Source organism: Chinchilla lanigera, unplaced genomic scaffold (genome assembly GCF_000276665.1).
Source record: "Chinchilla lanigera isolate Chin_1 unplaced genomic scaffold, ChiLan1.0 scaffold00029, whole genome shotgun sequence".
Classification (NCBI taxonomy): Eukaryota; Metazoa; Chordata; class Mammalia; order Rodentia; family Chinchillidae; genus Chinchilla; species Chinchilla lanigera.
In genome coordinates this window covers 6,528,291-6,553,474 of record NW_004955430.1, presented here as the reverse complement: position 1 = coordinate 6,553,474, position 25,184 = coordinate 6,528,291, and the positions used below count along the sequence as shown (strand labels likewise).

Here is a 25,184-nt window from a genome sequence, read left to right as displayed (position 1 = left end):
TTTGGTTTTTCTCCGGTACCGGGAACTGAACTCACGACCTTGCACTTGCCAGGCAGGCGCTTTGCCACTGAGCTAAATCCCCAGCCCCTAGTCGAATACTTAACCTCCCGTCCCCTGAGCTTTGTTTGGTGTCCCTGACAGGCTCCCTGAGCTTTGTTTGGTGTCCCTGACATCTCTCTCCCGTGATCTGCTGTGTTTGAGGGTAAAGCTTTCTTTCAGCTTAGTATGTTTGGTTCCAACTATTCTAATCTTCCCTTTGTCTTTAGCTGGGTGATAAGTTTTTATGTAGTGGGGCTGGGGATTTAGCTCAGTGGCACAGCGCCTGCCGGGCAAGCGCAAGGTCATGAGTTCGATTCCCAGTACTGGGAAAAAAAACAACAACAACAAAAAAGAAGTTTTTATGTAGGGAAGGAAGTATTGTATCACAGTCATCCATAGAAAATGCCTTTATGGATGCATGTATATTATTCCAGTGTGTTGGTGTGATTTATTTTACATAACTGGACCATGAGTGGATATTTGGATTTTGAATATTTTTATATTGTTAAGTAACTGGGTTGAATGCCTGTGGAACACACTTGTCCTGTTTTTTTAAAAGTACCTTCTTTGGTGCTTTCTTTTCTGATTATATAACATCATTAAAAAGTGGAAAAAATGCAGTGAAACACAGAAAAGGAAGTAAAACTCACTTGTAATCACTCCTGTTGTACGTACTCAGGCAGTCTTGTACAATATAGCTGCGTGCGTATTTTTTAATTGTATAGACAGTATACGCTGTTTTTAACTTGTGTTCGTCTTTTTTTTTTTTTTTGGTTTTGGTTTTTCACCGGTACCGGGAACCGAACTCACGACCTTGCGCTTGCCAGGCAGGCGCTTTTGCCGCTGAGCTAAATCCCCAGCCCCCACTTGTGTTCGTCTTAACATAATAACATCATAATATAAGAATTTTGCATGTCGTTAACTGTTTTTCATGGGTCTGGTTCTTAATGGGTTCATGTACTATTTACCAGAAGGTTGAATGCGTTCATCTAGTATTTTATCAGAAGTCTGCACTAGGTTGTTTAACCACTCTCCTATTATTTAACGTTTAAATTTTTCCTTCTTTTTTAACTGTGTACTTAACATTGCTTATCTTGATCACAACTCTCGTCTGTCTTTCTGTCCTATTATACTTCCAGAAGTGGAATTCTGGTGAAGGGTGTGAACATTTGAGACATCTGAGGTAGCCAGACTTCTATTCTTGATGTGCGCCTGTTTGGGAGAGAATAACTGCTCTGTTCTCACATCCTAAATCTAGTGTCAGGGTCAGTTTTCTTCTCTTCTGCCACAGCCTAGAAAGTAGCTCTTCCCCCGGGCCCCTTGCGTCTTCAGTGCAGGACAAGATTGTTTCTTACTTTATCTCAGTGTCTCTGTGCCGAACACTACACATTGCTTAGAATTTTCTCAGAACTTGAGAGCTACTATTATTATCCTGATTATTGTTAGAAACGCTGAGCCCCGCAGCTCACGGGCTCTCTCTAGGGGCCTGGCCGTAGGTACCTGGCTAGTGAGGGGCCCTGCCTGCCTCACCTCACCTTTTTTAGGTAGGGAGAATTGTTGGCGAAAGGAAGGCTTCTGGAAAGCATAGTTTCTCAGTGCTTCGTTCCCCAGCCCTTAGACATTGCAAGGGATTTAACCTGCAGCATAAATCGATGGAAGTTGGTGTTCTTAGTATTCCTTGTCTACTCTGTTACTTATTCTGCTCTAGACTTGATGGGGATTATGAAAAAGAAGACAAGCCTATTCTGGAAAGCCATAAAATCTACTTGATATTAGTTGTCTGAGAGACATTAGCAAATGAAAAAAAGGGAAAAAGTCCAAGACCACTATACTGTATTTTCAGTTAATCATACCCACCCATAGTAGCATCTGGAGGGGAATTAAGATCTAATTATTATCTCTTGGGAATACAGTAAAAGACTTACACTGTGTGTGTGTGTGTGTGTGTCTGTCTGTCTGTCTGTCTTTCTTTTTAAGACAGGGTCTCGCTATGCAGTTCAGGCTGGCCTTGAGCTCACTTTGTAGCCCAGGCTGGCGTCTAACTCACAGCAATCCTCCTGCCTCAGCCTCTCAAGTGCTGGGATTACAGGCATGCACAACCACATCCAGCTTTCACTTGTTCTGTGTTCTTTTTTCCCTATTACATAAGAATTACAGATGAGCAGTGACTTACTAAATGAGCTAAAACGATTGGTTTCCTCCATTATATTGCTTATTACACTGTACTTGAATTTACAAAATAACCATTGTAGATAGTTATCCGACTTTGCAACCAGAACAGCAGTGAATAAGATGTGATTCCTACGTGGTGAAGTACACTGGTGAGAGAGCACTTAGGAAGGGCTTGGTGGTGGGGCCGTCAAGGAAGGCTCCCTGGCAGGAATGACACAGAGATGCTACAGAGGAAGGAGAGAAATCTCAGGTTTAGAAAAGGAATGTGAAGACTGACCCTCTGAGTTAAGAAATAAGTGGATCACCCAAGTGTCGTGCTTCATCCCACGTCTGGCAACCATTATTTTCTCCTTCGGTGACCTCAGACTTAGTCCCATGGGCTGACGTGCTGCACTCCCCATAACAGGTCTTTGGTCCCTAGTTCCTGGGCACAGGTGGAGAAGAGCTTGGAGCTTGCGTGTGTGCGCGGGTGCTGCATGTGCACTGGGGAATCAGCCAGAAGCCAGACCTCCTCGCTGCTGAGGAGGCGAAGGTGCAGCTGAGAAGCGCGCTGTGCTCCACGTCAAGAGGAACGCGCAAGTCCTTGCTGTTCTTCGCTATGCCTGGAGTAGGACTAGGGCCATTGTAAACAGTTCATCTGTAGTTCGAAGCTCATCATTTTTTACTTTAATACTAGTAACTCTCATTAGTTGAGTAGTATAGTGAGCCAGTTCTCTGCAAAGCACTTTGTGTTCATGGTCTTATATCATCTCCTCGGTACGCTGCAAGGTAGGGCGCCAGCACTGCAGAGGGGAGGTTTAAACCCGTGCCCAGGGGACGCAGCTGGGCACCGCGGAGCTGAGGTTCTGCGGGCTGCTCGGGCACCTCTCCTCAGGTCGGCTTCTCGCAAAGAGTAAAGCACTGATAAGAACGCCTGCCGAGTCTAAAACTAGCTCCCAGCTTTGGAGCGGAAGCATCTCACCTCTCCACTTCCCCTTACTTAGTTCAGCCCCTGCAGCAGGGAGGGCCATCAGTTCCAGCTGGTGGACCATTTTGCCATTCGTATTTGCAGATCAGAGCCAGTTCACGGTGCCAGTGACGGGGATCAGATGGCTACTCCAAGCCGCAGAAGGCTTCCTAAGCTTTGCATAGCCCTGAGCAATTGTATAATATTTTCTTTACACCTAAGCCAAGTATTGTTTTCAGGTTTTTGTCCATTCTACTCAGAACTTCTCTGAACCACAGAGAAGTTTCTCTCTTTGCTGGGTCTTCTGGGACTTGACATGTATCGATTATAAATTGACTGGGTGCCCATATAGAGTCTTCCATGAGCATTATGCTAACCAGTGTCTGGACGTATGAGTTGATGTGTGTAGCGTCACTTCTAACTTACTGTTTGTGGTCTTGCGTATTTGTCAGCTAATTTTGATTTTCCTTAGTGTCTCTTCATTATGGAAAGGGGATCTTGCTTCTCATAACTCCACATGTAAGGTTTTCTACTTCTTAAGCTTTTGTCAAAATGAATATTTTAAGCCAGGTGTGGTGGCGCATACCTGTAATCCCAGCACTCGGAAGGCTGAAGCAGGAGGATCGTTATGAATTTGAGTCCAGTCTGAGCTACAAAGTGAGCTTCAAGGTCAACCTGAACTGCATAGCAAGACCCTGTCTCAAAAAGACAAAAAGAAAAGTAAAAACAAAATGAATATTTTTAAACAATCATATAATACTCCATGTTATGGTTATATTATACTTTAATTCCTTTTGAGCACTTTTGGCTGTTTCTAGATCATTTACTTTTATAAATAATACTGCCTTGCACAGTTCTCTCCATTCGTGTTATTCTAATGAAGGTCTTTAGGGGCCTTAGGGTAGTCAGACAGGTGTCCACACTGTGCTAATAATGAAGGGGGAGCAATACTCTCCCTTAATCCATAGTCTTTAGTTACCCACAATCAACTGCAATCTAAAAATATTACATGGAAAACTCCAGAAATAAACAATATTTTAAATAACTTTTATTAGCCAGGTGTGGTGGCGCACACCTGTAATCCAGGAAGCTGAGGCAGGAAAATCCCTGGGAGTTCGAGTCCAGCCTGGGCTACAAGTGAGTTCAAAGCTAGCCAGAACTACATTGCGAGACCATGTCTTAAAAAAAAAACCAAATAAAACCAAAAACCCCGAAACAATAAATAACTTTTATTGTAGTCTATAATTGTTGTTTGTTAGTACGGTTAATACCTTACTGTGCCTAATTTATAAATTCAACTTTATCATGAGTTTGTATATGTAGGAAAAAGTGGCATATATTGGATCCAGTACTATCTGCAGTTCCAGTTATCCTGGGGGAGTCTTGGGATGCGTCTCGGGGGTACGTGGGGACCGCTATGTTCAGACAAGCACTTAGCGGTGTAGCCCGTAGCATAACAGTGGCAAATAACAGCCGTCTGCTCTGACTGAGGGCCCGGCATCTGGTTAAGCCCTCGACACACTTTACTGTATCCAGTCCTCGCTGCAAGTCCTTACTGTGAAGCCCCTTCTACAGAGGAGAAAGCTGAGATCCAGACATGGCCTTTCCCGCGTCCCTCGGCCGCTGAGTTGAATTGAAGCCTGTTTTACTCTAAAGCCCTTGTCATATCCAAATTTGTGCTTGGCAGTTAGACAGCTGCACAAAGTGTCTGTTCCAGCACTTCGCTTGTGCCGAACATTCTCCTGACGCTCTCATCTACTAAAGGAGGAAGAGGGGCTGGGGATTTAGCTCAGCGGCACAGCGCCTGCCTGGCAAGTGTGAGGTCGTGAGTTCAATTCCCAGTACCGGGGAAAAAAAAAAAAAAACAAAAAAGAGAAAGAGCTTGCCATCGCTTCCCTTGAGAATTCGCAGGAGGGTCAAACCTGACCCTGCCACACAGTGTGGAAGTGTTACTTCAGCTAATGGCCGTAAAGAAGTGGGAGACTCTCGCAGGCTGTGTGGGAGAACATGTTCTGGTCCCCGCCACGACCACCATACACTCCGGTTTAACTCACCGCAGTGGCCACGTAGGGGTGTGTTTCCTCCTCCAGTGCCATCCTGACTTCGTCTGTTCCGTAACAGACCATCTGCTACCAAACAGCTCCGAGGTCAGGCTGGTCAGTGTAGAGAATTGGCCTGGCCCGCGCTGTCTCCCCTGGAGCGTGCTATCTTTGGCTGTGGGGACCTTCTGTTTTTGGAAAAGGATGGGAGCACTCTACCGGACAGGCAGCATTAGCAAATCAGATCTGCCCCACCGTGTCTGCCTGCGAGGTTTACGCTTCCTGACACGTGCAGAGGAGCCACCTTTTCCACCACCAGGCAGTCCATCTGGCACCTGCACCATCTTTCCCACGTCCGCAGCTTAGGCGTAAACAGCCCCCATTTCCTAGATCTGTATTATCTGGTTCTCGTGGCCGTGGTTAATTTAGCTGCCAGCAGTTAGGAGCTTTGGGTTTTGACCCATTTGTGAGGCTGGATTGCCTCCTGGAAACTCTTGCTTATGTGGAACATTTTTCATTTCAGTCGCAGAATTCCTGTACCCAGGGCTATCGGTACGTGTTGGGTTTTTGTGTGGTTGCCTCCAAGCCCAGCTCCCTCACATGAAAGTGAATCCCCCCTAGTTACTCGGACCAGTGTTTCTCGCCCCGGGGGACCTTCGGCAGTGCCTGGAGATGTTTTGGTTGGCCCACCTGGGGTGGGGGTGCTATTGGCGTCTAATGGTTTGACACAAATCTCGTTGGTACACACCCTACAAGGCGCAGAATGGCCCTTCATAATAAGGCATTTTCTAGTTCAGAATGGTAGTAATAGCAAGACTGAAAAGTGCCATAGACTGAACAGTAGCACGAAACTCATCTGCTCTGCATGTTCCATACCACCCGAGGGCAGACCTGAACTCATTCCGAGTTCCTTCTTGGCCCCCTGGGTTTGAATTCTAAAGCACCATTCATTAGCTACACGACCTCTGGCAAAGCTCACCTTCTGTGAGCCTCAAGTTTACACATGCGTAAGGTGGGCGGAGAGTCCTTACCTCTTGGTATAATGGGGCTGTCAAGCTCCCCTCGGTGCCCAGCACATAGCAGCCAGCCGTTCACTCATAATGCCCGGCTTCTCAAGGCCGCCCCTGTGCCAGCTGCTGACAGAGCCCTCTCTGAACAGGGCAGTAGACATCCCTCTGCCTCACTCTCTTGTCACTGGGGCACAATATCCACAACTTAAAGGAGCAAAGGTTTATTTTGAGTCATAGTTTATATAGGCTTTTCAGTCCATACGTGGTTGGCTCCAAGCCAGTGGAGCTTTGGAGAAAAGAAACATGGCACGGCATGGTGGCAGGAAGCAGAGAGGGATCAAGGGAGCAAGATAAGCCCTTCCGGGCCATGCCCCTGTGACCCACCTCCTCCCACCAGCCTTCGCCTCCCATCAGAGTTAAGGTAACGCCCCATCCCAGGATCACGCCCTCCGATCCAGTTGCTTCCCAGAAGCCCACCTGTGAACGCAGGGGCCTTTGGGAGGACACACCTTCAAGGGGATGGCTTTCTACCGTGAGGAAATGGACACATCAGAGGCAGACCAGCCTGTGAATGAGATCACATGGCACGTGCTGCAAACAGAGAGAATTAAAGGGGAATGCACAGTGGCTAGGACGCTGGAGAAGCGTTGCGGTGGCCTCCTCTCTCAAGAGGCATCCACTTCCTTGGGGAGTTTCTTTTAGCAGTCTTCCCCCATCCTCACACATAATTGTGTCCAGTTATATCAGTGCTGGCTAGGGTGTCAGTGCTGTTTTGAACACCTGACCGTTTCTCCGGTATTGTCCAATGACAAGCCAACAACTGGTCCTTTTTCCCAGGGCCAGGCCAGCCAGCTGCTGATCACACACCTACCTAGCTCTCTGTATTCCTTTTTTTTTTTCCCCTGAGCCAGGGTCTCACTATATAGTTCAGACTGGCCTTGAACTCACTATGTAGCCCAGGTTGGCCTCAAACTCATGGCAATTCTCCTGCCTCAGCCTCCCAAGTGCTGGGATTACAGGTGTGCACCACCGCTCCTGGCTCCTCTTTTAGATTCTTCCTTTCAGTATCCTCCCTTTTGATTGGAGAAAGAAAAAAATACAGTGTTTGTTTTAATCCAGCCTAACTCGAGATATAAATGTGTAGTTTGATTGGTCAAAGATCAGTCATTAGTCATCTTTCTGTCACTGATACAAAATACCTGACATTCACAATTAAAAAGAGGAAGAGACCCAGGCGTGCTGGCGCACACCTGTAATCCCAGCACTCAGGAGGCTGAGGCAGGAGGATTGTTGCCAGTTTGAGGCCAGCTTGGGCTACAAAGTGAGCTCAAGGCCAGCCTGAACTGCATAGTGAGACCCTGAATCTAAAAGACAAAAAAATAAAAATAAAAAAAAGAAAGAGAGAGGAAGAATATTTTGGCTTATGGTTGCAGAGGTCTTAGTCCATTGTTGGCTGGCTCCAAGGCAGAATCATCATGGGAGAGGAAAGCACTCACCTCGTGGTGGCTAGAAGCATAGAGAGACCAGGAAGACAGCCAGAGGGAGAGATGCACCCACCAAAGGCTGCAGTGACTCACATCTCCAGCTGGGGTCCCTCCTCTTAACAGCCCACTCAACTGTAAACTCATCAGTGATTGCACCAGTTGATGGGGTGAGTTCCCTCGTGGTGCCATCCCCTTCTGGAAACCCCACCCCTAGACATGTGAGACTTTGGGGGAACATTTTAGATCTCAGCCATTACAGTCATTACCTCTAAAACTGAGGAAAGCCATTCCCTTTCTTTGTGCAGATTTCATATCCTAGAAGGCCGGAGCTAGGTCTCATCTCACGGAAACCTTCCTCCAGTACCTGATTTATGTGGAATCAGCAGGTACAGTTCCCATAGCAGGCTTTGAAGACAAACAGCTCTTATTTTAGATCCTGATTTAGGCAACTTCCTTTTCCTCCGTCAGCCTCAGCTTCCTCACTGATAAAATGAAAACCTCCCCCACCTTGGAGGATGGATGTGAACACTGGAGAGATTGAACTGGAAGCTCTGAGCATAGGCAAGGACATCAGAGACCCTCAGTGATGGCTACTGTAGTCTCCTGGGCAGGTAATCACGAAGAAAACCCAAAAGGAAGAATTTTGGGGCCGGGGATATAGCTCAGGGGCACAGGCGCCTGCCTGGCAAGCACAAGGTCCTGAGTTGGATTCCTGGTACCAAAAAAAAAGAAGAATTTTGAATGATGGTGCACACCTAAGGTAGTGTAGCTCACCTCTCATTTTCCTTGAGCAACTGAAGAAAATCTCCAGCTCTCTGGGAAATGTTTCAGTAAATATATGAAAATACATATGCTCAATCTTTCTTTCCTTCTTTCTTTTTTCGTGTGTGTTTTTTGAGTCACGGTCTCACCATGTAGTCCAGACTGGTCTTGAACTCTGTGTAGTCCATACTGGCCTCACACAGCCATCCTCCTCCCTCAGCCTCCCAGGTGCTGAGATTACAGGTGTGTACGAACACACCTGGCTTGCTACATTCAAAACATGAAACAGATTCAAGTATAGGGGCTGGGGATTTAGCTCAGTGGCAAAGCGCCTGCCTGGCAAGCGCAAGGTCGTGAGTTCGATTACTGGTACCGGAAGAAAAACAAAAAACAAACAAACAGATTCAAGTATAGTAGTTTTGCCTATCAGATTGATAATAATCTCACAGCGTGTTGATGAGAGTGTAAATAAAGTGTATTCTCCTATACCAACATGGGAAATAGTTTTTGTTTTGTTTTGTTTTGTTGCTTTTTGAGACAGGGTCTCACTATGCAGTTTAGGCTGGCCCTCCATTTACTTTGTAGCCCAGGCTGATCTCAAATTTACAACAATCCTCCTGCCTCAGCCTCCTGAGTGCTGGGATTACAGGCATGCGCCACCAAGCCCAGCTCCAAGAAATGTATAGTTGAACAGCCTGTTGAGGGCCAATTTGATAGCACATAGCTCAGTGATAGTGCACTTGCCTAGTATGCAGCAGGCCCTGAGTTCAATCCTCAGCACCAAAATAAAATAATAAAATAAATAAAATTTACATGGGTACTTTTTAGACTAAGGAATTCTACTTGACAGATCTGCCTTCTAGAAGTACCAGTGCAAATCCACAGAGGATGTCCGCTGAAGCACTTTTCGGAATAGCTAGACACTGGAAACGATTTTAATGCCCATGAGGCAGGAGTTGATGAAATCCATGCGCACATGTCAGGAAAGTTGGATAGATGGAGAAGGAACTTCACAGTGACTGCTCCTAGAGAGTAAAGTTGGGAAAGGAGGGGATTTTTACTTTATACTTCTCAACTCTGAAATTTTAAAGTTAGCGTAAATTACTTCTCAAACTGGTGGGAGAAGTCTGACTTTGGTCAGCTTCTGAGCAAGTAGTAAAGTGGGAGTTTGATTCTCAAGAGAAAGTGGAAACTGTGTTTCATTTTGAATTTTCTTTTCAGTGTGTTTTCCTTTCTTTCTGCTCTTCAATTCCCCCACCCCGGCTCCCTTCAGAACCGCAGAAGGAGTTTCTGCATGACTCACTGGGCTGTTTTGACCTTTTCCTGAGGAGGGCTAATTGATTCTGAGTGCAGGGGATCTGCCTTCACTTAGCCCAGTTACTGTTTATAATGGACTGTTTAAAAGAGATCATAAGGATTTGCAAGATACCATTAGCAAATTGTGTGTTTTGTACAACTTCTTTTTTGATCTCCTGCTCCGGGCTGCCCCAGTGACTTACGAGCATTGGTAAGCCCAGGAGCTGCGTACATGCCTGTGCTTGTGTGGTGGAGGAGCTTGTGTTGCTACTTGCAAGCAGAGCTCACTTCCTGCTTCCGACTTCCTGTATCCAGGGGGCTCTGGTAATGTCCTGAGCCTCCTTGGAAGTTTCTTCTTTAGTTTCTCATTCATTCATTTTTCTTAGGTCATAAAAATTATAAAGTAGCATAGGAATCATCTATAATGTCACATTCTAAAAAACAAGAGAATTTTATGGCATTTGCATTTTAATCTTTGTTCACATGTACTTTATTTTTTTTTATTTTTTGGGTTTTGCTTTGTTTTTTAAGACAGGGTCTTGCTATGTAGTCCAGGCTGGTCTTGAACTGCTATGGAATGCAGGCTGGCCTCGAGCTCACAGCGATCCTCCTGCCTCAGTCTCCTGCGTGCTGGGATTACAGGCATGTGCCACTACACCCAGCTCACATGTTTTTGCATAATTATTTAGTGTTCATATACAGATTTTAATCCTGGTTTTATTTTAATTTGCACAGAAAAGATTTTTAGCATTAAATTATCTCAGAGTGGTCTTAACAGCGTCCTTATATTGTCCTAGCAGGGCGGAGTGGCATGCACCTGTGGTCTCAGCTGCTCGGGAGACTAAGACAGAACAATCATTTGGGCCCAGGAGTTTGGGGCCAAGCTAGGCAATATAGTAATACCCTGTCTCAAAACAAACAAACAAACAAAATCCAATTTGTTTAATTTTATTGTTGAACTATAAGATAATTGGAAGCTGTCTTAGAATATCTTAGCAATGCCAGCTCGTATATCACATACAAAATCAGTTCCTGTCCTGAGAAGTTTATAATTTCGAACAAGTGACCAAGAAGTATAGCAAAATGTGATCATGGCTTTGTCAGAGGTGTATCAGATTGTTCTGGGAGAGGAGAAAGGGACAGTGTTAGTGGAGGCTTCCTGGCGGAGGTAGTATTTGAATTATATTCTGAGGAGAGTTAGGAGTTAGGCAGCTGTAAAATGCAAGAAACACCTTTCAGAAAGAGATTTCCTGGAGGAGGCACAGAGGGATGGCAGGTGGCCTAGGAGGGCTGAAGAAGAGGGGTGAGGGGTGGGCTGTGATTTTTTTTTTTTTTTTTCTTTTTCTTTTTTGTCTTTTTGAGACAGGGTCTTGCTATGCAGTTCAGGCTGGCCTTCAGCTCACTTTGTAGCCCAGGCTGTTCTGGAACTCACAACAATCCTCCTGCCTCAGCCTCCCGAGTGCCGGGATTACAGGCGTGCGCCACCACTCCTGGCTTTGTGATCTTAAATATGTAACCTCTGGTCTCACTACAGGGGGCTCAGTGCCAGGCTGAGGAGTTGCAGTTTCACACTGAAGGCCACGGGAAGCAGTGGCAGGAGACACTTAAATAAGACTGTGGTTTGCGGGTACAGTGATACCTCATTGCTTTGGCAAAGTTTCCAGTGTTGAAATCTTGTGAAGACTAAAGATGATGTGCTACCCTCCTTCCTGCCTGGGGATTTGTGTAGGAACCATCGTGGTGGCCTGTTTCAGCCACAAGAGTAGCCTTCGGGCGTTTGGGCCAGCCCTGAGTAAGCAGGGGCCGCTTCTGGAAATAACTACATCAAACATGCAAGCAGCATTTCCTGCCAAGATCGTGTTTAGTGTGTGTATTAGCTGGGACTTCTTGGGTTGACAGCACCTCGGCTAAGCTCAGTGTAAATAGGTATTAGCCTATGTAGCTGTCAGTTGTATTAGCCAATGTAAGTAAACTGTTTAAGGGTGGCTTTTCCTGGCTTCAGGCGCGGTGGGATCCAGGGGCTCAAACAGTGTTGAGTAACCTAATCCCCGTCATCCCTTAGTCGGTCAGTCTGTCTATCCTTCTTTCCGTGCAGCCCTTTCTTCTTTCCTATGGCAAATAGCTTCTTCTGTGTGACTAGAGACAGCTGCTACAAGCAGCTCCTGCTTGTGTTGTCTCTTGAACCCGCAGTCCCAGGAATGAAGACTCGTCTGCCTTTTCTCTTATAAACCATGTAGCAAATTTCAGGGCCTCGGTGCTCAGCCGCCAACCAGGCGGAATACTCTGATTGGTCAGGTCTGAGGGAATCCACCCAAACTGTGTAAAATGGGATGCCCAAGAGAAGCGGGGGCCCTCTTCTTAGGAGAAATGTGGGCAGCCTGGCCCAAGGTTGTACTATCCCCCGTGTCCTTCAGAATGGGGAGATGTCCGCTGGAGGCACGGCGAGCTCGGAGCTTATTGGGCTGTCTTCCTGAGTGAGCTGGGCCTGGTCTGTTCTTGGGCGGTGGTGCTCCCAGCATGTGTGTGAAAGTAGCCCCATCCAGCTTCCTTCAGCCTGTAGACTCCCAGCAGTGGCTGGGACAGTATCCTGGCGTTCTTGTGAACATGCGATTTACATTCTGTCAGCCGCAGGAAGCTGCTCAGACGATCCGCCCAGGCCTGTGACTGACCCTGTGTGGTGGTTTGTTTTTCTCGTTGTTCAGCGGTCCATTAGCTTCCGCAGTGAGAGCCGCCCTGACATCCTCGGCCCCCGACCTTGGTCCAGAAATGCCACCTCCTCGAGCACAAAGCGGAGAGACAGCAAGCTGTGGAGTGAGACCTTCGATGTGTGCGTTAATCAGATGCTTACGGCCAAGGAGATCAAACGGCAGGAGGTAGGCTGGGGACCCAGGGAGCTGGCTGTGTGTCTGCCCCAAAGCCGTAGAGCGGGCCGCAGCCTGCAGGGTCTGTGCTTTGGCTTCCACATCACTTCTTTGTGCCTTTATAGGAAGATACATGTGTGGAAGGAACCTAGCGCCAGCAGCCGGCTGGGTAGGTGCGGCTTCCCTGTAAGAAAGAAACTGATGTGAATATCTGAATGTACAGGATGTTGAAACCAACAATCTATTTTAGAATTCTGAAGTTCACAGAAACAGGCGTTTTGATGGCAACTTCTAAACTGTTTAAAAATATTCCACGTGTAGAACTTTGGTTCGGCTTCGTGGAACACTTCTTTCTGTAGAGTACGGTTAATTTCATTCCTTGCAAGTTTTTTGCATCAGTAACCCTAAGTGGCTATGATGGTATCACCCCTTCTAGAGAGTTTGCTGTGTGCCAGGGTGGGCGCTGCGTGTGGGCATCTTCTAATGACACCCCCGCGGTCTCTTTTTTATGGAGAAGCTGATTTTGGCAAAAAGAGTACTTGAAATTTTTCTAGATTCTTTGACGAAGTAGTTCTTTTCTAGGAGCCTGTCTCCCAGGCTTCCTCATACAGCAGTGAAAAAACACGTATGCAAGATTTCTCATCACAGAACTCCAGACACATCGGAATAGTTCTTGGGAGACCTTAGGTGGAGATAAAGCTCAACACTTTTTTCTGGAGAAAAAAAAAAGACTTCTCATCACAGTAACGTTTAAAATAGTATTAATTTAGAATAGTCTGTCCATCCATTAGTAAGAAGTGGTTTAAATGCCTGAAGTCCTGCAGCTGTAGAAGCACATGAAGAAGAACTGATATGTATGTTTGGCTAAGTGGATAAAGAATGGCATAACAGGCCGGGTGTGGTGGCGCACGCCTGTAATCCCAGCACGGGGGAGGCTGAGGCAGGAGGATCACTGCAAGTTCGAGACCAGCCTGGGCTACACAGTGATTTCAAGGCCAGTCTGAACTGCATTGGGAGACCCTATCTTAAAAAGATCAAAAAAAAAAAAAGAACAAAAAACAAAACCCAAAAAACAGAATGGTGTAACATAGGACATCCAGTATGCTCCTATCTATATGAGAATAGCAAAGTGTGTGTGTGTGTGTGTGTGTGTGTTTGCTTGTAGAACCATGCCGTATTTCTGGAAGGACACCCAAGGAAATGGCAACAGTGTCGCTTGCCTGCCTGGGTGACTGGAAGAAGGAGAGGAGATGGAGACTTTCGCCATATGCCCCTCTGTGCACTACACATTTGGCACCATGGACATGTACTGTCTCTTCAATAAACAAATGAAACCTTTAGAAACACACACCTTGAAAACAGTTCTGTGCGGACGCATGGCACAGTCTTAACGGCTGGGTGACGCTGTGAATAGTCTTTGGCCTTGCCCCCATTTCCTGGCACACAGCGCCTCACACCTCCGAAGTGGTGTTTTGAATGCCAGGGAGCTGACTGACGGCTGCCAACCCTCGGTGGCATCAAGATGGGGCTGGGCGCCCAGTGAGAGGCAGGTTTAGAAGGGTGAGATTTTTCAGCCGCACCCTAGAGAATGAGGAAGAGCTGAAGGTTGAACTGACGACCAATGTAACGGCGCCTCCATAAAAAGCGAAAGACAGGGCTTGCGGAGCTTCTGGATAGCCGGGGTTCTCAGAGAGAATGCAGCCGGCAGGGTGTGGAAGCACCATCCCCTCCCGTGTGTTACCAGTTCCTCTGCTCATCCGGCATTTAGAGATATGCTCTGGAAAATTCTCTCCTTTATGAAGTAAACGATTAAGCGTACGTGTTGCCTTGTATTCAAACTAATTAATCCTAGTTAGGAGGGTCAGTGAGTCCTAAAGAGGTGGTCACGGGAACCCTCGTTGATAGCCAGTTGAGGAAGACTTGCTGGATCTTTTTTTGGCATCTGACAGAGGCTGGAGCCCTGGGACTAAGCCCTGAACCTGTAGAGTCTGATGCTGCCTCTAAGCGGACAGTGTCAGGATTGAATTGGGGCGCCGGGATGATGCCCACTGCAGAGCTGCTTTCCTGGGGTGTGAGGAGAGCTCCACAGACCGGGTGTCAGGATCGCTCTGCGCTGTGAGTGCATGGGAGAAACTGTGTTATCCCTGTGGTCTGTTTCTGCGTCACGCGTCTCTGCGTTTTCCCGAGCGCTAACCATGCAAATGTATCACTTGTCCAGTTTGACATAAAACCTGGTGAGCTTAATTCACTCTAAAGTACGTCTCAGCCCCACAGGGGGAGGAAGGTAGGCAAGAGGTAAGGAAGGGTGGGTTCTGTAAATGAAGAAAGTATTAAGGTGTGGTGAGCACAAGGTCACGCGCTGGTAGGTTACAGTCAGGATTTGAACCTGGTCCTCTCCTGTCCCGTCCTATCCTGGAGCCCGTGGTGTGTGTCCTACGACGTGCAATGGTTTTTTTCTCCTGGGGGCACACTGGGTGGGCGTGAGGAAAACAGATGGTCGGGGAGAACGGAGGGAGATACACACAAAGGCTAGTTGAGTGTTTTGAGCCAATCCGTTTCCTGGTTTTGGGGAAAAAAACCCTTTTGTTATGTAAGGTGCCACCCCTGTGGACTGCCGAGTGTGGGTTGCGCAGGCCCCCTCTGTACCATTTTTGCGACTTTTCACGTGAGTCTTGTTAAATAAAGAGATAAAAAGGAGTGCCAAAGGCCATGACATGGGGCTTTCCTGGGCCTCAGAGGGGGGACAGGGCCCGCCCCCCAGCCCAGGGTCCTACCTCCGTCTGCCCTCTCGTCTGAAAGAAAATGCCCTAGTTCGCAAACTACACTCACCAGCTCACCGTCCTTGAGTAGCATCATGTTTGCCAAGCGTTTAGATTCCCAGACGGGAGAGAGCGTTCTGCACACCGCGCCTTTAAATGATGGTGGCTTTGAGTACAGCTGAGTTAGACTGGTCCGTGTACATCCTCGTGCACACAGCTGGCTCCTGCCGTTTTATTTATTACCCCTGTGGGGCTGAGACGTACTTTCGAGTGAATTAAGCTCACCAGGTTTTATTTGGAGCGATAAAATGTTGGCTTCTTTCCCCAACCCCAGCCTCAGGACAAGTGGGTGAAAGGAATGAAGCTTTCTGCTGGGCTTCATCTTCTGTTGGGGAGGAGGGAGGCAGCCTGATGTCCCTGTGAATGTATTGCCGGGCCCATTGCTGAGAACAGAGCCCGAATCATTGGTGAGGACTGCCACTCGCAACAAGGGTGTGGAATCCATGGCCCAAACCGTAGTTATGTTACCTAAAATAGTTTCCTCTTGTTCAGCTTCCTCAAAGATCTGTACCATGAAAAATGCCTTGTTGGATGAGAGACGTGTGGAAGCCCCTTCTCCCACAAACTAGAAGCCTATCACGCAGAAAGCTTACAGTAGCTTTCCTTTGCAGATTTTCGCTGGTAGATGGATTTGCTTTGGGTTAATTTAACTTTTTGAGAATACTTTTTAAGTATTTAAAGATTTGAAGCCGGGTATGGTAACCCACTCCTGTAATCTCAGCACTCAGGAGGCCGAGGCAGGAGGATCACCGCAAGTTAGAGGTCAGCCTGGGCTACAAAGTGAGTTCAAGGCTGCCCTGAATTAGAGAGAGAGATTGATTGATCGATTGATTGATTGATTTAGAGCTTTTAGTGCTAGCAGCAGCACTCAAGGGAGAGTTCAATAAATACACCTTTTCTTGCAGGCAATCTTTGAGCTTTCTCAAGGAGAAGAAGACCTGATAGAAGACTTGAAGTTAGCCAAAAAGGTAAAGTAAAATCCAGCAGTCGTTGGAGTCACTTGCGATTTCCTTTCCTCTGAGTAATTTCAGTTCTAGGCTGATGTTATGTGAGCCCTGTCTCGGTGGCGAAGAAACAGAAATTGAGGAGAACTTGCAACCACAAACTGTGCATGGGGGAAATGGCTCAAAACAAGAAAGCAGAGCAGCTCTCTGCACCTGGCACCTGTGGGGTCTGCGTCTGCGTGTCTGTGCTGCACCTCAAAGAATACGTTGTGTTCAATCAGAATGTCTCTGTGGAGGCCTGGCTTTATGTGTATTTCACTGTCCCAGAAATCTCACACGCAGGGGCCTCTTTGTCCACGGGAGGAAACCGATGTCTGACACTGGAGCAATGTCTTAGAAATAAACACTCTTTGAATCTCAAAGGTGGATACAGTGGTGAAGTTAGACTAGTTGCATAGTGTCATAAGACAGGGCCTTTTATATGGAAGCTGGTTTTTTGCTTGATTGTTTAGTGCTGGGGTTAGAACCTAGAAACTTAGGCATGCTGAGCCTATGCTCTACCTCTGAGCTACACCCTCAGCTGGACACTTGCTTTTCAGTCAACATTGTATGGGAGGAGAGGAAGGAAACCCATGCCTTGTAGCATGTGTACTCTTGGCAACAATACTTCCTCCAGATCCTTTTCCCGTACAGTGACCTTGCATGCTTTAGAAGCTAAATCCAGAGTGTATCATCTGATATTCACTGCCTCCTCAGACAGTCATGGGTTGAAAGGATGATTCAACCCTTTTTTGAAGGGTCGTTAGCCCAACTTCCTGCTAATATGCAGTGACACCTCCGGCATTCCTGAGATGGCCGTCAGGCTTTTCTTGGACAAAGCCAAGAAACTTAGTCAGGCCTGGAGGAGAAGGAGACCTGGGAGGCATTTAACTGTGGGAGACATCATGTTGGTCATATAAGGGCTGGTCAAAATATTCAGTGTGGCCGGGCGTGGTGACGCACTCCTATAATTCCAGCACCCGGAGGCTGAGGCAGGAGGATCCTTGTGAGTTTGAGACCAGCCTGGGCTACAAAGTGAGCTCAAGGCCCGCCTGAACTGCATAGCGAGACCCTGTCTCAAAAAGACAAAATATAGTGTGTATTTCAACAAAAATTATTACAGTGAAAGACACATTGTCATTAATGGCCCTCAAAACTCTAACCTGAGTTGTGAAGAGACTTATCCCATCACTCTTGCAACTTTCTGAAGCAGTTCTGGAAGTACTCTTTCAGAATGTCTTTATGAGATGTGATAGAAAATACGGTGAATGCCTCTGTCAGGTGCCATCTGACTGAAAGGTAGGCTTGTAAAAGCATCACAGTGTGACTTTATCCACCTCATTCCCCAGATCTGCCACATTGCCTGTGGCTCGTCCCCAAAGTCAAAAGGACCATCAAAGGTAAACATTTTGAATCCATTCAGGACACTGAAGCAGCCACAGAAACACAGCTAAAGACACAAAAAAGGACTTTAGAACTGATTCAGAAAGTGGCAAGAACAACAGGATAAGTGTGTTCCAAATGGGGGAGAGGGAAGTATTTTAAGGGGGATTAATGGCAATGTGTATTGTACTGTAGTAAAATATTTTAAAATTTTTTAGCATTCACTATGCTGTAATCTTTCAAATTTTTTTTCTTTTTTGAGAGAGTCCTTGAACTCGCTTTTATATAGCCCAGGCTGGCCTCGAACTCACAGTGATCCTCCTGCCTCAGTCTCCCAAGTACTGGGATCACAGGCATGTGCCACAGCTCCAGCTTACATGCTGTTAGTGATAGACATGTATTTCATTTTCTCTGCATTTAAAAAAAATGTTCCTGTTTAGCTTTCTAAAACGCCTTAAAAGCAGGAACTGTATCATCTAATGTCTTCATATTTCATCACAGAGCCCTGGTATAACTATATTCTTGTTGTTTAATCATCTTCAATAGAAAAGAATAGGATTGCCAGAGGTTTTGCTCTCTTTGCCCTAAAAGTAAAAGATGACAATCACTTTTTCTTTGCTTTTTTTTTTGTCTTTGTCTTTTTGAGACAGGGTCTCACTATGCAGTTCAGCCTGGCCTTGAGGTCACTTTGTAGCCCAGGCTGATCTCGAACTCACAGTGATCCTCCTGCCTCAGCCTCCTGAGTGCTGATTCCGGGCGTGTGCCACCACGCCCGGCAGCCTCTTTTTCTTTTCCTTATTGTACAGATGTACTAATTGAAAAAGAGCCTGCTGGTAGCTAATTTTGAATACAGTGAAGAGTTTTTCAAGCTGAAGGATCTTTTTGAATTTTAAAACACTGTAACAGTCAAATTTGCTCCAAACCTGGGATTTGTGCTCCATTCTAGATGTATGATGTGCTAAAATAAGAAAGCTTTGGAAAAATCTGCTCCGGCTTGTTGCAGAGCCGCGCCTGTGTGCTGTTTCTGGAACGATGTGGGAGTTGCTGGAGAGAGCCATTGTGTGGTTTTGCGTTTTGTTTTTAGTCACTCTGAGGAGCTAGGGCCGGGGATATAGCTCAGTGGCACAAGCGCTTGCCTGGCAAGCACAAGGTCCTGAGTTCGATTCCCGGTACCAAAAAAAAAAAAAAAAAGAGCTGTGTGCATGTGACAGCTTAGCTCCTCTGACGTTAAATGTTTGTGTCCATCTTTTGCCCTTCTTGTGTAGGCCTATCACGACCCTATGCTGAAACTCTCCATCATGACAGAGCAAGAGCTGAATCAAATTTTTGGAACACTGGACTCTCTGATTCCTCTGCATGAAGGTATCATTTTGTTCTCAGGATGAGTTATGACTTTTAACCCTAATTAAGTTGCCTTATAAGGAGTCGGTAATTATGTAATAATGTGACTGACCCAGAACCTACCTCTAGCCCTGTCCATTTTAGCGCCTAATGAAATAAGCATTCTGTCTGCTTCTTGCCAGAGCTCCTCAGTCAGCTTCGAGACGTGCGGAAGCCAGATGGCTCAACTGAACATGTGGGTCCCATCCTCGTGGGCTGGGTAAGGAGAGTTCTCTGGTTTGCGGGGAGGAGAGATTCAGTTCATGTAGATGGACTTGCATGTAGCTAGACATTCCTTATTGGCAAATACTAGTTTTACACCAGAAAAAAAAAAAATTTAGGCTGTATGTCTTCAAAGCATCAAAACAAATTTTTCTTAATACAGATTTAGTACATTTCAAGATAACATGGCATTTTCATAATAAAATAAGTAAAAGTACACATGAAATTATTACTAACTGAACATCAAATGAAATTAGATACTATTGGATTCAAGCCAATTCTCATTATAATTATTACTATTTCTAGTCTACTAAAATTGATTGATACAGGGGCTGGGGATTTACCTCAGCGGCACAGCACCTGCCTGGCAAGCGCGACGGTCGTGAGTTCGATTCCCGGTACCAGGGGGAAAAAAAAAATTGATTGATGCAGTCTTGCTCATCATAAAAAAAAAGCTTTTCATTCTATTAAAAATCTCATGGTCAAAGTGAAGTTAATAAATACGAAAATAAGTACATGATGGTAATGTTTAGCATATATATGATCCTAAGTTACTTCATAGGAGAGCTGGGTATGTAATAGCCTTTATCCCAGTAACCCATTTTCCTCAGCTAAGGAAAAAGAGCTGTGACTTCAGAATGGATGCATACACTTATGGTCCTTAACCTGGATGTGTCCCATTGGGTGAATAATGTCGTTTGTGGCTTAATTTATTTTAGACATGGCACACGGGCTCTATTTTGCCACGTCCCCGCCACCCTGCTTTGGTACATTTCTGGGTTTTTTGTAAGTACTTGAGAGGTCTGTCCCAGAAGACTACTTCTGTGACTTCTTCTAGGTAGAGTTAGGTCTCTCGTCCCTCTGATCTACCCTGTATTCTAGGAAGATAGCCAGGAAGTGACGTGACAGCTAGTATTAGAGATCATGTCCCCACTGGGAGAGCGTTGTGAAGGTTATAAACCCTGCTCCTGCTGTATCAATTCTCCTTCTCCAGTTATGTTTGTATTTTCACCTTCCTAGCACTTCTCACTTCCAGTTGGTGCCAAGTTGGTGGTAGGAAGTTTCAACATTGATCTCTTGTGTTTTTCCATTACTGCCTTTATCCAGAACCTTTGAAGGTTTCATGCCTTGGCCACATTTAGTGCAGGAGTCAGTTTTAGCACCAAGGCTGAAATATCCCAAGGGTATCTGAAAGACAAGTCATGTTCTGAGATGAATAATTTAGAAAATGTGCCTTAATATTTCAAGAGATCATTCATCTTATACTTTTGACTTTCACTTTATTAGGTAGTGGATGTTGTAACTACTTTAGCTCACAAAAAATTTCTTCCAAAGACAGCCAGCCTCCCGGAGTCAGAGAAGTTGTAAAAGGAGGAGAGGTCAGCCTGTCCTTGTCTTTTTTTCTTTTCTCTTCTTTTCCTTCTCTTTTTTTTCCCTCGGTCTTTCTAAGCATGTTGAGTTTGTAGCCTCCTTTTGTCGGGCATGATGGAGGTAGTGTATCCACACCCAGAACTGGCAGGGTGATGACTCTTTTTGACAAGATAGCAATGTAGAACGACATGGTTCCCTTAAACATCGTATGCGAATTGTGAGTTTTTATCAGAAGCAAACATGTAGGAATTTGCCTTGTTATTAGCTCTCTCTGCAATAAAAGTTTGTCACTTTTATCAGGAAATTGTCTTGATTTGGGGACAGCTTTTGGAGCGTTCTTCTGTGCATGCCCAAAAGGAGAGGGACCATGATAGTCCACCCCCATCTGGGCCCTCCGGGCATCAAGAGGGGACTTGCCACAGGAAGAGCACTCTGCACCAAAACAGCCGGTCTGTTGTTCCCAGCCTTCATGAGAGACGGCCCTTATCTGTCAGGCCCGGAGCTGTTACACGCTTTCCCTCTGCGAACTGCAGATGTGTCCGGGCGAGTGGGAACTGTAAACCAAGGGGTACATCTGTTTGACTTCTGTTCTTTTTAACAGAATAGAATCAACATCTTAGTGGGCTTTGAATGAGAAAAGTCAGAGCCCATTCGACCCATGAAAAATTGATTTATTTCCCCTCCAAAGGAAAAAAGTGGGGGGAAAAAAAAAAACAAACCTTTTAAACAAGTAAGCCACCCGAATGGGGCACTCTTGGCCAGTCCTTTTGACCTTAAACATTCATAAGGATGAATCAATTACTTCTACTTTGAAGACCTTAAACAGAAGGGTAGCTTTTTTCAGAGAACCACCCTGGTTACTGAGGATTGGTGTCCCCTCCCCTGACACCCTGTGTGAGCAAACCTTCCCTGTCACAAAGGCGCAACTTCCCAGTGGCTTATCTCAGCAATAAAATGATTTATTCTCTCTCAGGGGCAACAAGTTCTCATGTTGGTTTGGTTTCTAATTAAATTTTAATTCCTAAGAGAGAGGCAGGGCACATAGAAGCCAAAAAAAAAAAAAAGAATTAGTTCTGTCTCTTTTCACAGTGTTAAGGAGACAAAAAGAATTTCATAAAAAAGTAAGAGTTTCCCTTATAAATTCTTGATAATCTATTTTAAAAGATGTCAAGTAGTTCTGAGCTTTGAGGAGAGGGATAGGTAAGACCAAGTTTCAGACTCTAGCTGAGCAAGTAGCTTTGATTCTCTAAACCATGGTTTCAAGTCAGGCATGGTGGCACACTCCCATAACCCTAGCACTCGGGAAGCTGAGGCAGGAGGATCTCTGTGAGTTCAAGGCCAGACTGGGCTACATAGAGAGACCCTGTCTCAAACCCCCACACACACACACACGATATTAAACCATGGTTTCTTCAATAAAGTAGGCTAGGGGCAAACAATAATAGCTAGTATTTTCTGATTATTAACCTGGGCCCCCCTCTGCGCTGCTCATTTTATATGCATTTTCTCCTTAAGGGAGAGGAAAACATTAGTATATGTATTTCGTAAATGGAAAAATTAAGGTTAAAAGAGTCATTTAGGCTCCCGGGTTTGTTTTTTTTGCTTCCGGTACCAGGAATCAAACTCACGACCTTGCGCTTGCCAGGCAGGCGCTGTGCTGCTGAGCTAAATCCCCAGCCCTAAAAGAGTCATTTAAAAGCGGCTGTTCAAGGGGTGGCTTTGAACCCGAACCTTTCCCAGTTCTAGAGTCTGTTCTCTTCACCACTGACTTTTCACCTCTGCTATTTGAAAGAAGCGTGTGCATCTGGGACTAAGATGTGTACGTTCTTTACCCCCTATCTCATTAAATATCATTTATGGCTTTTTCTGGCCAGTGACTAAACCAGATAGCCTTTCAGGTCATGCCCAGGAAATGAGCGCTCTGTCAGGTGTGAACACAGGACCGGAGCATGACTTGGTTGCCATAGTAGCAGGTGGGGGGGGATCAGAAGAGTAATGGCCCATTGGACAGCGAGCCGCAGTGCAGCTGGGGCTCCTCACCAGCTTACATCCGATGGTTACTGCTAATTTGTTTCTCCATAATGAAAACACTGGTCGTTTCCAGGTCTTTTAAAAGGCGAGGAAATGGAAATGAAATTAAGAAGTCCTGGGGTGCTTTTTAATTAACTCTGAAAATCTAAATTACAAGCATCGCATCTGGTGTGTGTGTGTGTGTGTGTGTGAGAGAGAGAGAGAGAGTGTGTACTGGTTATCGTTACTTTCAAATATAAGGTTGAATGAAGAGTTTCTGCAGCTCTTTTTAACAAATGTTGAGGTTTTCTTTTATAACACAGAACATGAGAGGAAGGTAGACATTTCCAAGGAATTTTAAGCTCAGAAGTAAACCTTTTACTACTATTTCCCTAGTAATTTTTTTTTTTTTTTAAGTTTTGGTCACAGAGAAAATTCAATAAGAAGTATAAAAGAAACAGCAGAATATTTAAATTTTTTGATGCTGCCATTTTCTTTTTGTTTTCTTGAGGCAGGGTCTCACTGTGCAGTTCAGACTGGCCTTGAGCTCACTGTGTGGCCCAGGCTGGCCCACTCACAGCCATCCTTCTGCCTCAGCCTCCCAAGTGCTAGAATTATAGGCATGTGCCACCATGCCCGGCTGCCATACTTTATTTTTAAGCAGTGTTCCCAAACCATCAAATATTACCTAATCTTATAGTTCATTAAGTATTCACTTATTTGTTCATCTTGAATAGAAACATGTTAACTATGTAATAGGCACAGTGCAAAGCACTAAGGTTGTAGAGATGAGAGACACCCTCACTTCACTGCCTTACAGTAAATCCTCTATAGAACAGGTGTCATGGTGGACATGGCTTCCCAGTGCAGGGGAGAGACACATTTTATTTCCTCTGATAACTTTCTGGAGGCGGGTAGCTTTGTGTGAGGATGCCAAGTATCAGGTGCCATGAAGCGGGAGGAGTACGAAAGGAGGGCAGGAGTCTCGGATCAGTGTTTGCATAGTGTGACTGATGAGGCACATCAGGGAAATCGGAGTTTTGCTGGAATGAAAGCAGTGGAGTTAAAATGTTCCAAAGTCTTTCAGTTGTTCTCTGCATGGAATTGTGATATGAACCATAAAATATAGCCGCAAATCTCTCCTGACCTGTCAGAACTAATTTAAAAGATTTTTATAAATGCTTTCTCCGTCTGATTGTTTTACGAATTCTACTTTTGCTTTAGCTTCTTTATCAACTGAGCTGCCTTGGACCCAAGTAATTGTAAACTAAGGCAGAGATGCTTGCGCCAACCCACACAAAAGACTGGGTTTAGGAGCCTGATCCCTTGCTTTTTGTGAGTGCCACTAAACCTTCTACGTGAGTTCCTTATGACTAATTTTTAAAGAAATTTTTTTGTTTTTTAAGGTGGCTTTTACCTTACTGGGTACTTTTGAAAGGACTAGAAAAATTCTGAACTGTGTGTATGTACAGCCATTCCAGTTTGTTTGTTGCTGGGTTAGATTGGCAGAATATGCAATCAAGTTGTCGTCATAGTCTTAATAATCAAGAAAGTAAACATGCAACCAGGAAAATTACTTTGTGAAAGCAAACCAGAGCCTAGGGAACCCGCCCATTGCCTGCAATTTTAAATAGATTCCGCTAGCTTCTTCTGGCCTTGAGGATAAAGGAATTTTTTTTTCTTTTTTGGTACCAGGAATTGAACTCAGGATCTTGTGCTTGCCCGGCAGGCGCTTGTGCCGCTGAGCTGTATCCCCGGCCCTGAGGATAAAGGAATGTTAGACAGGCCTGGAGAACAGTTCAGGGCTCATTCATTCCCAGCTGACGCTAGCACGCAGCTGTGGAGCTCAGTGATGCCGGCGCGCGACCTTCTTTTTCTGTTTTCTTCTCAGCTTCCTTGTCTCAGCTCCTATGACAGCTACTGCAGTAATCAGGTGGCCGCCAAAGCCCTGCTGGACCACAAAAAACAAGATCATCGAGTTCAAGATTTCCTTCAGCGCTGCTTGGAATCCCCCTTTAGCCGCAAACTAGATCTCTGGAATTTCCTTGATATCCCAAGAAGCCGGCTGGTAAAATACCCTCTGCTGCTCCGAGAAATCCTGAGGCACACGCCAAACGACAATCCAGACCAGCAGCACTTGGAGGAAGCTGTAAGCGTGCTTGTTTCTTTCTCGCTTCCTTTGTCGTTTCCCACGTGATGGCTAGCAGATCGGGTCGGGGGGCGGTGAAGGGTCCCTGCGTGTGGGGGACCTAGGCCTAATACAGCCGTCAACCCAAGCCTAGGTTCTGAGCCTAATACAACCCTCAACCTTGTTTTGATTTTGAAAGGCCCTTGTCATCCCTCTGATGCAGTTTGCTAACTTAGAAAACACAGTTTGCGTCAAATGTGCTTTCAGGTTCCTTTGAGT

General features: G+C 45.7%; 1 protein-coding gene across 1 annotated transcript in view; it reads left to right on the top strand.

Annotated features, from left to right (window-relative positions):
* Arhgef3 (Rho guanine nucleotide exchange factor (GEF) 3) overlaps window positions 1–25,184 on the top strand; it is a gene marked incomplete in the record, with an annotated part of 322,049 nt that overhangs the window by 284,523 nt on the left and 12,342 nt on the right. Inside the window, 5 exon segments of the mRNA XM_013515653.1 lie at window positions 12,451–12,621; window positions 16,334–16,396; window positions 19,060–19,156; window positions 19,318–19,394; window positions 24,669–24,926. Of these exon segments, the coding sequence (XP_013371107.1) occupies window positions 12,451–12,621; window positions 16,334–16,396; window positions 19,060–19,156; window positions 19,318–19,394; window positions 24,669–24,926 (666 nt within the window).